Source organism: Phacochoerus africanus, chromosome 3 (genome assembly GCF_016906955.1).
Source record: "Phacochoerus africanus isolate WHEZ1 chromosome 3, ROS_Pafr_v1, whole genome shotgun sequence".
Classification (NCBI taxonomy): Eukaryota; Metazoa; Chordata; class Mammalia; order Artiodactyla; family Suidae; genus Phacochoerus; species Phacochoerus africanus.
This window is the reverse complement of record NC_062546.1, coordinates 111,870,510-111,883,303: the sequence shown is the minus strand read 5'-3', so window position 1 is coordinate 111,883,303 and position 12,794 is coordinate 111,870,510. Positions and strand designations below refer to the sequence as shown.

Sequence of the window (12,794 nt, the reverse complement as noted above, 5' to 3'; positions counted from 1 at the left end):
CAGGAAATAAGAACTTCCAGTTCCAGCATTAATAATTTACACCTCCTCTATACTTTTGGAAAATTTAGATGAAATATTATCCTAGTTCATAAAACCATAACTTGTTATGGGTCTTAAATTTTGAATTTTCAATAATTTTATATTCTATCTGTAATAGTTGTTCTCACAAGATTAAATAATATATACTCATTTAAATCTTTTACTTAAAGAACTCTATTTAAGTTCTAACTGACACATCATGCCAACCAGTTCTCAGCTGAACAAGCTCCAGCTTTCAGCACAACATCCATCTTTTGGCAGGCAGTTTATCTAAGTGTATAGGAAATCAGCATGTTCTACAAATGAAGATCTATTCTGCGACAGCTCTAATGTGTGTGTACTTTTTGTTTGTTTGTTTGTCTTTTTGCCATTTCTAGGGCCGCTCTCGCGGCATATGGAGATTCCCAGGCTAGGGGTCTAATCGGAGCTGTAGCCACCGACCTATGCCAGAGCCACAGCAACACCAGATCCAAGCCATGTCTGCAACCTACACCACAGCTCACGGCAATGCCGGATCCTTAACCCACTGAGCGAGACCAGGGATAGAACCCACAACCTCATGGTTCCTAGTCAGAATCATTAACCACTGGACCACGATGGGAACTCCGTTTGTGTACATTTCAAGTTATCTTAAGCTCATTACTGGAAAGAGGGGTCTTCTTTTAAGCACAGCAAACATAAGTCCTTTCACAATATTGGTCTAGGACACTTTGAACCCCCAATCGCTGAAACTAATCGGAGGGATGCATTGAAACAAGAACAGAATAAAACAACGAAATGGCGATCAGACAAAGGGAGGTTCCTGGGGGGTTGTGTGTCCCCAAACATTCCCCTCTCTCCACACAGCTTCGGTCTAACAGATACTGTGTTAATCAGAGTCTGCTCACGATGAAGTTCTGGGTCAGCAGGGGAGACGAAAGAGGAGGGGAGAAACGTCCTAATGAACTTGCCTCTGGGTTTGGGGGGCAAAGCATAGCTGGGACCTTCCCACCGCGCAGCTCTGGCAGGGCGAACATCAGGTACTCGGGACCCTCGACTTCAACTCGCACCTTCTTCCTCCCCCACCCCCCACCCAGGCGCGGGCCACTGCCGCTCGAGGAGTCCCGGCCACCACGTTACCAAGCAACAGGCTGCCAGAAGCAACCGAGCAGAATGCCGGGGGTTAGGGAAGTCGGTTGGGAAGAGAGCCTGAGCAACAGAAATGAGCCCAGGTAAGAGCCAGGCCGGGAGTCGGCCTTTGGGGGGACGGTCTGGGAAGTGGACCGGTAGTGGAGGGCGCCGCCTCCCCGGCCGCCTCTCCCTCCACACGGGTCCTGTCCGGAGTGCGGATCTTGCAGACTCGCTGCACAGCTCGCTCATCCCGGGACGGAAAGCACCGCCTCCCTCCCCCCGCCCGCCTGTCTTTGGGTTGGGAGCCACGTCCCGCCGCCCCAGCGTGGCTCCAGCGCGCCCTCCGGTGGCGGCTCAGGGCTCCCGCGTCCCGAATCCCCAGGCCTTGCCTCTTCTCCCAACAGAAAAGCATCCTGAGGAAGAGGATGAAGTGGCCTGCGTTCTCCTTTCAGCGTCCAAGATCCTGAATTCCTCTGAAGGGGTAAAGGAAAATGGTGGCAGTGAAAAAGGTAAAACTTTCTAGGTCAAGGCTCGGATGGCAGTGAAGTTTCTGCCTTTTACTACAGGCAGCCAGTACACTAAATCCACTGCCCACCTGGTGTAGTTCCGCTAACTACTCATATAATAAACTATCACCGCTATCTGGCATTTACTTTGTGCCAGATATTGTTCTAAACACTTTAATCTATCAACTTATCTAATCTTCACAACCCTATGAAGTCAGTATACCATTCTCCTCCTATTACAAGTGGGGAAACAGGCACAGAGAGGTTGTTTATATATATATATATATATAGTTATATACAAAAGTAAAATTATATATATATATAACTATGTATATAACTGGGTTATTTTGCTATACAGCAGAAATTGACAGAACATTGTAAATCAACTATAATTAAGAAAAAATTAAAGGAAAAAAAGGCCCAAATGTTAAATGATAGATTGAAACACAGCTGAGCGTCCTATTTTGTTAAAAAAAAAGAAAAATTGTTTTTTTTTTTTTTAAAGAGCTGCAGTTTTTAAGCTCCATAGAAATCATGAATAAGATGTGTGTAAATACCCAGCCAGGAGGGATCTGAGAACATTGAAGTTGGAGTCTCATTCCCTGGAGAGAAGCCTTAGGAGGCTGCATACCTCAGAGGGGGCTGGTGTTCAGCATGACACTCCAGGGGAGTAGCAGAGTACTGTGGGCAGAAGGTGACATCTAAACTGATGGGCCACGTTGTGATCTTACAGTTGCTCACAACCCATAGGGGACATGCAGGTGACCCAGAGGCAGAGGTGCCAGGAAAAGCGGTGAGGTGGAGACCTGAGGTCAGCACAGGATTTGCCACCTTCCCAAATCCAGGACCTTCATATAGGTCTTGTCAAGGACCCCAAAAGAAGGGCTGGAGCAGCTACACCCTCACAGACAAGACACAAGACAACTGGAGGCCCAGGGACCACCAGGATGAGCCACACCTTAGTGGAAGCCAGCAGGACAGTGTGCTGACCGCCCCCTCTCCAATCTTGTGAGCCCCACCTGCATGGGGACAGGCAGGTGTCCCTGTGCAATAGGAGGGTAATGGGAAGCTCCAGCTGGGGAGAAAGTCCTCCCAGAGAGTTTAGACACTGAGACAACTCAGCACTTCAGAGAGCATTTAAGGTCAGAAGAAACTGAGGGACATTAATTTAGCAAGACCATGTGATTGTTCTGGAACCTAAGCAGGATGAAAAGCCCTAGAGAAAAATGCCAGCGTTCATAGAAGTTACATGCAAAATTTGCTTGTGTAAGAGTTCCGGTCTTCCGTGCTAGAGCATAGCCAGCATAAGGACAGGGATGCCATAAGTGAGAGATATCCCAAGTCATGCTCTATCAAGGACAGCAGGGATCTCCTGCCTAAAACAAAGGCAAAATTAGAAGGGTGACTTTGTGCCCTCTCCTCTCTCTGTCCTCTTAGGGACACTCAATTGTCACCAAGTGATCCATTCCCTAGGTACTGACCAAAAGAACGCTGACCCGATTCACTCCAAAATCATTTATTTTTTTCTCACATATGTGTATTACCAGCTGACTGAAGGGTGAGTACCTAAAGTTAGCAACAGGTAATTCTGGATTGTGGGATTCTAGGTTATATATTCCTTTTGATCTTCATTTTGCTCTGAGTGCATCAGAAGAGGTTATTTTAGAGTTTGAGAAACTTTGGGATGCCTTGCTGGACTGATCCAGACCTCACTTGAGTTCTTTCTTATCTCCCTTAGATGAACATTTCTAACTACATTTTATTCCCAGTAATATACAAAGCTGAGCAATATCCAGATGGACTCATGATCCATCCCTGCCCTGTGATGAAGGCAGATTCTTCAATTAGCCAAAGGGCTCCAGGCTCTTAACCACAGCTGCTTTCTCAGTGATGAGGGTCAGATCGTAATGGGGTTGGTGGGGGGTGTATACTTTCAACCAGCTTCTGTAATATCTGGAGACCGTTGCTCCAAAGATGTGCTGACCTCTTAAAACAAAAAATAAACCCTTTTCTTATAGCAGAAACTGTCAGCCTGAGGGAACATTCTAACACAGCTCTCATTTCATTCAGGACACACTTTTAAAATTTTTTTATGAAAATTTCCAAAAGAAGTTGTCTAACATTGGGAAAAAAGAGTATAGACAGGGAACAATATCCAATCACTTGCAATGGAACATGATAGAAGATAATATGAGAAAAAGAATGTGTGTGTGTGTATAACTGCGTACTGTATAGCGGAAATGGACAGAACATTATAAATCAACCAGAATAAAAAAAATTTTTTTAAAGGAATGTATATCAGGAAATTTGCAAGAATCATACAGTCTCTCCCCTGCTTCAGATCTATAATCTGTTTTCTAGGAAGGAACACACAGATCTTCATAGCACTTTTTGCTCAATAGCATGACAAAAATTATGTTCTATTAATGCAAACTGTTTTCCACGTCAAGGAAGAAAAACTTCATATGGCTGTTTCATAGATGCTGAGACCTATATAGCACTCTGCCAAGGGTCTCTCATAACTTGAGAATTGTTAGTTTCTTTACCCCCTCCCCAATGTAGTTTATATCCCAGAAACGATATCTGAGTTTCTGAGAGTTCTAAGTTTGATGTTTAAAGTTAGTGGTTTATTGTAAAAGTAAAACCACTATTACACTATTGAAATCTCGAGTAGGTAAAGTATTATAAGTCAAGTGAGCATCATTTCTTAAACTCATTATGTGGCTAGCAATGGGTTCTTCCCAGTGTGACCATCCATCACTTCATTATCTCTACCTCATCATCCAAGAAAGCTAGGAGACTGCTTTCTATTAATGTTGTTTAAAAATGAAACTTAAGAATTAAATCATGGAGTTTTTCAATTTTGCTTTTTAGAATACAGCTGCACATCAGAATCAGAAAATCAAATCCAACCGCAATCAGCACTGAAAGTGAGTAATTTGAGTTTGTTTTCTCTGAAAACCTGTCTGATCTTTCTTAGAGTACTTCCTAAATACATACGGGTTTTCCACAAAAATTTCCATCAAAATGCAATGGAGAGTGAGCAAGAAAGATTAAGAACGTGAGTCACCTTACCCTCACATGGTCCTTGTAATAGGTGACTTTGGGGGCTGTTTTTTATAATCATAACAAAGTATATGTTCACCTACCTAAAAATGTTCAATTTTGTATCTTGTATAATTTTGTCATAGGCCCTTCAGCATCAACTGGAATCATTTCAGGCTCTCCGAATACAGACTTTACAGAATGTTAGCATGGTAAGTTTCATTTAATTTATGTAGAAAATACCCAAACTTAGGCTATCATTCTACATTTCTAAGCTAATGGTCACGAGTCAATTGATCAGTTGATAGCAAATGTAATAAAATAGAGGCCACAACCTATTCTAGACACAAGATTTGGGTACATTCTGTTATACTTGTATTTGGATATAAGCCAATAGAAGTAACACTCACTGATTTTTTAGAACATATGTTTAAAATGCTACCTATATAATATCATCTACAAATAGGGACTCTCATTATAAGTGATATAAAATCCAACTCAAACCCACTAAGGGAAAAATGTACCTTATCAGCTCTGGCAACTAAAACCCTAAGGACAGTTCACTTGGGGAGGGCTTCATCCATGAGACCAGGACTCACACCCTCAGGAAACCAGCCTCACGCCTTATCTCAGTTCTGTTTTTGACAGTTATGGCTTCTCGGATTCCATGTGGTAGCAAAAGGGTTGCTAAAAGTTCCACCTTTATCCTTTCAGACTCTAATCAGACAGAGAAGAGGCTGTGCTTTTCTCTCTTAATGGTTTATACTGAGTTCTTGGCCTGATTCCGATGGCCCCACATGCAATGCTGAAGCAATCACTATTCAAAGGGAGCCAACCCTGACTGGTTAACTCTGAGTTCCATGCCCATCTCTTGGAGCTGAAGTGGGATTTGTATTAACAAAGGCACATGAGGACTTCCCTGTGGCTCAACAGAAATGAACCCAACTAGTATCCATGAGGAGGTGGGTTCGATCCCAGGCCCCACTCAGTGGATTAAGGATCCATTGTTGCTGTGAGCTGCAGTGTAGGTCACAGATGTGGCTCAGATCTGGCGTTGCTATGGTTGTGGCATAGGCCAGCAACTATAGGTCCGATTCACCCCCTTGCCTGGGAACTTCCTTATGCCGCACATCAGGCCCTTAAAAAAACAAAACAAAACAAAACAAAAAAACAAAAAAGCACATGGATTTTATCCAGAAGGAATAAGGGGTGGTGTTAACAGAAGGATAGGGCATGGTTATCAGGGGTATATAACACAACGCATATTCACTAAAGACCCAATATAAACTTCATCCTAATAGCCCTGTACTCAAAGTAACTGCAGGGAAATGGGAAGAGAAGATAAAATACTCCCGAGGCTGACAGACCAGATTCCATCCTGATGACAGAGATCAAAGACCTCTGATTTATTCAACAATGTAAAAATCAAACATCTAAAATTATTTTTATTCATAAGATTTTACTGTTTTCCTAAATTGCCTTTCTGATTTTATAATCATACAATAAAGGCACACTTAAAGATTCCTTCAATGACAGATTACAATAAATTAAATATATTTAATTATATTTTATATGATGGAAAAGAATTTTTACTGGTAGAAAAATTAAAGATAATTTTTAACTATAAATATTTATTATTATTATGCATTCATAAGTTTATAAATCTGAACTCAAAGTCTAACATTCTTCATTTATCTTTTAAAGGTGCAGTCTGAAATCAGTGAGATATTGAACAAAAGTATTATTGAAGTCGAAAACCCACAATTTAGTTCAGAAAAAAATCTAGTATTCGGCACATGCAATGAAAAGGCTTTGGTATGTTATTTGGTACAAAATCATATCTATATATAGATACATCAGAAATGTTTCTACAACCAGTTTACTGTCACCTTTACATTCTCCCCTTCTTCACAGGGTGACTGGGCTGTCGGAGATGAAAATAAGGAAAGTCCTGTCCTAAAAGCCACAAAAGACGTGCGTTTACCTCTGTATTTCTATAATTTTCTAGTTTCTCTTAGGAAAGTGTTGGGGGGCATTTGACTTAGTCCAGATACAAAGCAAACTGAAATACAAGGAAGTTTTTATAGCGTTTCTGTCCACTTAAGAGTTTTTCTACTTTTAGGAGTGACTTAGACCAAGAGTGAATTCTCCAGAACAGGTCCAAGCTAGAGTCATTCTATCTACACTTATTAGAACCCACATTTCCAGCACAGCTATAGCCCTAGACTCATCTGAAACTAGGAAGCCAAACTAAGGTTGACAAATAGCAGACGTGGAAATTTTCGCTTCCTTAAACTTCCCTTTGACCTATTACCTGTCTTCTCCACCTATCTCTGATGGTCTCTTGAGAAATGCTGAATTTCCATTTCTGAAATTGAGGGGTTAGCCCTTCCCCTTCTATACCATCCCCTAAGGAAATAGGTGCAATTTCTAAGCAAATTGTGACCCAGAGTTACAGAACTCTAAAGAATGGTTAAATTTTCTGGAGAAAATGAATCATACTTGTTAGGCTTCTTTGCTGCAGAAATGGATAAAATGTTCATTCTGATGGTAAAAATAAATCCTCCACAAAATATTATCTTAATTTGCTGGTGAAATAGCAAGTGACAGTACATTTATAGTGTACCTTTTATTGTTACTAGCCTATACGGAATCAAGAAGAAACCCTTTCTATGGAGAAAATTCATCATTTTGAGGATTCTAGGACTCTTCATTCAGTGGAAGAAAAATTCAGCAGCGATAGCGTTAACAGTCTCTCTCAAGGTGTAAATATTCCATCCCAGATACATCTCAAGGACATATTAACTCTGAGAACCTCAATAGATAATTCAGCTTCAGAAAACTCTGACATGTTGAAAAATGATAATAACCTTTATAATTTTCTACCTAACACACCTCAAAACGGGATGTCTCAAGCTGATACTGTAATTCTGGATAAGTCCAGAATTACTATGCCTTTTCTCAAACATGGATTTTGTGAAAATTTAGATGATATTTGCCAGTCTATCAAACAAATGAAGGAAGAGCTTCAAAAGTCACATGATAGGGAACTTGCACTTACAAATGAACTTCAAACTTTAAAAGCTGTTCCAAACAATGGTAACTATAACCTGTCCCCCATTCACAAGGAAAAAATTAACTTTATTAAGGAAGAAAATATTGAGATTAACTTAAATGAAGATATAAAATCAAAGAGAATTTTGGAATTAGAGGCATTAGTCAACAAATTACTCCCTCTCAGGGAAACAGTGTCAAAATTCCACGTGAATTTTTGTAGGAAGTGCAGAAAATTATCTAGGAGTGAAATAAACAGAGGGAGAAAGAATGAGAAAAACAATAAAGAAATTCCTATCACTGACAAGAGTATCACAGATTTAAAATTCCATTCTAGAATTCCAAGACATACACTGTCATTCTTTGACCCAACAAAATGTGAAATGAAAGATGAAGAAAGGCAACCATTTGCAGTAAAACAAGGATCAATAATATGTGAAAATGAGAAAACATCCAAAGCCAATTCTGTTACTGAGCAGTGTATTGCAAAAATTCAGTACTTACAGAACTACCTGAAAGAGTCTATGCACATCCAGAAAAACGTAATGAAACTAGAGAATGAAAACCTAACTCTTAAGTCCAAAATTAAACCTCTTGTCTTTACCACACAATCTCTGATACAGAAAATTGAAATATATGAAAAGCAACTTAAGAATCTTGTTGAAGAAAAGAACACTATTCAGTCCAAGTTAATTAAAACAGAAGAAGATAGCAAAGAATGTCTTAACGAATTGAAAAAAATAATTAGTAACTATAATATTCTTCAAGGACAAAATAAAACCCTACAGGAAAAAAATAGTCAACTTTCTTTAGAGAAGCAACAAATGATAGAAACATTAGATCAACTAAAAAGTAAGGAACACAAAACTCAAAGTGACATGGCCATTGTCAGTAATGAAAATAAGCGACTGAGCATAGAAATGGAATCAATGATAACAAATATTCTATTGCTACAAGAAGAAAAGGAAATATTAGAGAAGAAAACATACCAACTTCTAAAGGAAAAAGGCTCACTTGAAAATGAACTAAAAGAAAACCACCTAGAGATAATGCAGCTAAAGGAGAAAGAAAGACTGGCAAAAACTGAACAAGAGACACTTCTTCAATTAATAGAAACAGTTAAAGATGAAAAGCTTAATCTTGAAACTACCTTACAAGAATCTACCACTGCAAGAGAAATGATGAAAAGAGAAATTGAGGATATTCAAAAATATAAATCCACCACTGAAGAGAATTTTCTCCAAGAAATAAAAAATGCAAAATCAGAAGCAAATATTTATAAGAATAGTTTGTCAGAAATGGGCAATGAATGCGAAATGTTATCAAAAATGGTAATAGAAATTAAAACTGATAATCAGATCCTAAAAGAGGAATTAAAAAAACATAGTCAAGAAAGTATAAAATTTGAAAACAGCATCAGTAGACTTGAGGAAGACAAAATACTTTTAGAAAACTATGTAAGAAGTATAGAAAATGAAAGGGATGCCTTGGAATTTGAGATGCAGAATCTTCAAAGAGTCTATCTAAATCTAAGTGAAAAAATCTGTAGTCAGCATATTGACCTATCAAAAATGGGTTATGTTTCAAGAAGAGAGAAACTCCATTTTGACAACTATGATATTTATGAGGACACCTCTAGTTCTAGGAGTAAGCCTTTAACTCCTGGTTTGAAAGGTATGTATATCACAGTGGATTAGTAGAAATGTGTTGAAGACTCATTTAGCCTATTGGGCATTAGCCAGAGGACAGTAATAAGGAAACTTTTAAGGTGAATACAATTTAGTTTTGTAAGATTTGTATCTGGTTTCTTATACAGTGAAATTATTCAGAGATTTTGCTCTTTTGATGAAATTCATGTTATTTTATTTATACTACTTCCAGGTATTGTGCATGCTCAAAGCAACTTTGGCAGCAAGCAGAGATTTTTTTTTTAATTATTATTTTCCTGAAGCACACACAGCAGTACTACCTTTAAAAAAATTCTTCTTTTTTTTACAGGAATTCCAAGTAAACTGTATCAATTGCTTCCATCCAAGACATGTAAATAAATTTCTAAGATCAATGTTTCAAAATCCTTTGTCCAAGTACCTTTTTCCCAACAGAAGAATTTTATATTCACTTTTACATATGATTATAATTACCTTATAATTGATTAGACTGATTTTTTAATTAAAAACTGGCATCAGGTATATATTTTTATGTTGTCAGGAACTATAAACAGTCTGAGATTTTTATCAAACTTGTAAGCTAATATGTAGCCTGACACGGTTTCATGGGTCTAGTGGAAAACGTGAAATCCCTGGGTCAGAGACAAAGGATAGCTTGTTGCTCACAGCAAGAGTGGTAGCCAAAGTAACATCATTTTTCCACTGGTTCTCCAAGCCCCAATTCCTATAGGCAACATGAAAAAGGCTACATAGTGGTTGTATTAAAAGAGGAAACTCTGGGAGTTCCCTTTGTGGCTCAGCAGTTAACGAACCCAACTAGGATCCATGAGGATGCAGTTTGATCCCTAGCCTCACTCAATGGGTTAAGAATGTTGCCATGAGCTGTGGTGTAGGTCAAGATGTGGCTCAGATCCCACATTGCCATGACTATGGTATAGGCCTGCAGCTGCGGCTCCGATTCAACCCCTTGCCTGGGAACTGCCATATGCTGAGGGTGCGGACCTTAAAAAAAAAAAAAAGTAGAAACTCTGGGTTAGGAAACCATTTCTTTTATGAGTACAGTAAGCATGCCTGCCCTTTGTTCTAGACAGAAACATTACCTTTATTATACAGGACAGTTAGCATACCTGTCTTGCTCCAGAGGAGACACTATCTCTAGCTTCCAAGACTGCTTGTTATACAAATAAATGTCAAATTTTGTCAAATGCCGTTTCTGCATCTTAAGGTGATCATGTGTTTTTCCCTCTTTAATCTGTAAATATGGTAATTACACTGATTAATCTTGAAACATTATACCAACCTTAAATTCCTGATAAACTTCATCAGATATCATGTATTATCCTTTTGACGTACATTTCTGGATTCAATTTGATAATATTTTGTTAAGGATTTCTGCTTCTATGTTCAGGATATTGGTGTCTATTATTTTCTTTAAATGTCTTTATCTGATTCTGACGTTCAAGAAAATCCTGAGGAAAATATGGAATTTTCATATTCAGGAAAATATGAGACCAGGTTTTCCAACAGGAAAGTGTTCCCTCCTCTGTTTTCTGAAAGAATTAGTGTAGAATTGGTATTATTGATATTATTTCTTTCTAAATACATAATATAATTCACCAGAGAGCCTGGAGTTTTTTAAATGAAAAGGTTTTACACTGCAAAAACAATTCCATTAATATAGAACCATTCAGATTTTCTATTTCTTCTTGAGTCGGTTTTGATCATTTGTATGTTCTGAGGAATTTGTACATTTCCTATAAGTTCTCAAATGTATTGCTATGAAGTTGTTTATAGGTTCCTTATTATCTTTTTAATGTCCAGAGAACCTGTGGTGATGTCCCATCTTTCACTTCTGACAATGATAATTTGGGATTTCTTGTGATTCTCTGAGCTTCTTGGATTTGGATTTATAATTTTCAGCACATTTGGAAATTTTCAGCCATTATTTCTTTAAATCTTTTTTTCTTTGCTCCTTTCTGAGAGTCAATTACACATATGTTAGAACATTTGATATTGTCCTAGAGCTCACTGGAATTATTTTCATTTTCTTTTCAGTCTTTTTTCTGTGTTTCACTTTGGATACTTTCTACTACTGTATCTCCAAGTTCACTGGTTTTTTTATTTTGGAATGCCAATTTGCTGTAAATCCCACTTAATGAAGATTTTCATTTTAGTTACTTTATTTTTCATATCCAGATTTTTCATTTGGTTCTTGTTTATATCTTTGCTTTTTCTTCCCATTGTGTTCAGATTTTCCTTTAAAAACATTAACATAGTTGAAATTGCTATTTTAATGTCCTTATTTGCTAATCCATCTTCTTTACCATTTTGGGGTTTATATCCATTGACTGATTTTTCTCCCAGTTATGGCTCATATTTTCCTGCTTCCTGGCATGTCTAGTAGTTTTTTACTGCAAGATGAATTGTTGTGAAATTTACATTGCTAATTGCCCAAATTTTGTTGTTTTCCTTGACAGATGATTGGAATTGGTTGCATTAGGCATTACATTACTTCTGTTTCAATGTGATCCTTTTGAGGCTTGTTTTTTAAAATTCTGTTAGGGTGTTAAATAACCTCTAACCTATTCTAGATCCTCTGGAATCACCTGAATGCAGAGAGGGGGGAACTTCCCAGCCTTGATTGAGCTCCAGGAACCAGTTACCAGAGAAGCCCATGTTGTTCTTTGTACTGCCTATGGAATTTAACCATATTCATGCATATGTTAGGAGTTCCCTTAGCAGAGTTAAGGAGATTCCTATGTGGATTTCTGAACTCTTTTCCTATGTAGCTCTTTCCTCTCTAGAACTCTACCCCACAAATTCCAACCATTTTAGATTCCTTAGGTTCCAATTTCTGTTTCAACTCAGTGAGGCTCCTATCTATACTTTGAGATTGCAAGTCCTGGAGTTCCCGTCGTGGCGCAGTGGTTAACAAATCCGACTGGGAACCATAAGGTTGCGGGTTCGATCCCTGCCCTTGCTCAGTGGGTTAATGATCCGGCGTTGCTGTGAGCTGTGGTGAAGGTTGCAGACGCGGCTTGGATCCCGCGTTGCTGTGGCTCTGGCGTAGGACGGTGGCTACAACTCTGATTCGACCCCTAGCCTGGGAACCTCCATATGCCGCGGGAGCGGCCCAAGAAATAGCAAAAAGACAAAAAAAAAAATCGCAAGTCCTCCATCCTCTCCGGTCCCAAAGTGCCTCCAGACAAAAAGCAATTGCAGAGCCCACCTCAATTGTTTCCTTTTCTTCATGGCTCAGTCTTGCGAGCTATGTCCAGTGTCTAAAAGAGTTATTATGCATGTTTTGTGCATATAACAATTGTTTAGTTTCTAATTCCTTAAAGAAGTATAAATCCAGTTCCTGCTACTCTGT

At 38.7% G+C, this 12,794-nt stretch overlaps 1 protein-coding gene across 1 annotated transcript; it reads left to right on the top strand.

Moving 5' to 3' along the window:
* Positions 1 to 1,082: 1,082 nt before the first annotated feature.
* On the top strand, positions 1,083 to 9,601 carry CCDC110 (coiled-coil domain containing 110). Its single transcript, XM_047772375.1, has 7 exons — positions 1,083 to 1,250; positions 1,554 to 1,658; positions 4,530 to 4,585; positions 4,847 to 4,912; positions 6,405 to 6,515; positions 6,615 to 6,674; positions 7,343 to 9,601. The coding sequence occupies exons 1-7, from the start codon at positions 1,241 to 1,243 to the stop codon at positions 9,449 to 9,451; spliced, it is 2,517 nt and encodes an 838-aa protein (XP_047628331.1). The 5' UTR covers positions 1,083 to 1,240; the 3' UTR covers positions 9,452 to 9,601.
* The last annotated feature ends 3,193 nt before the right edge of the window (positions 9,602 to 12,794 follow it).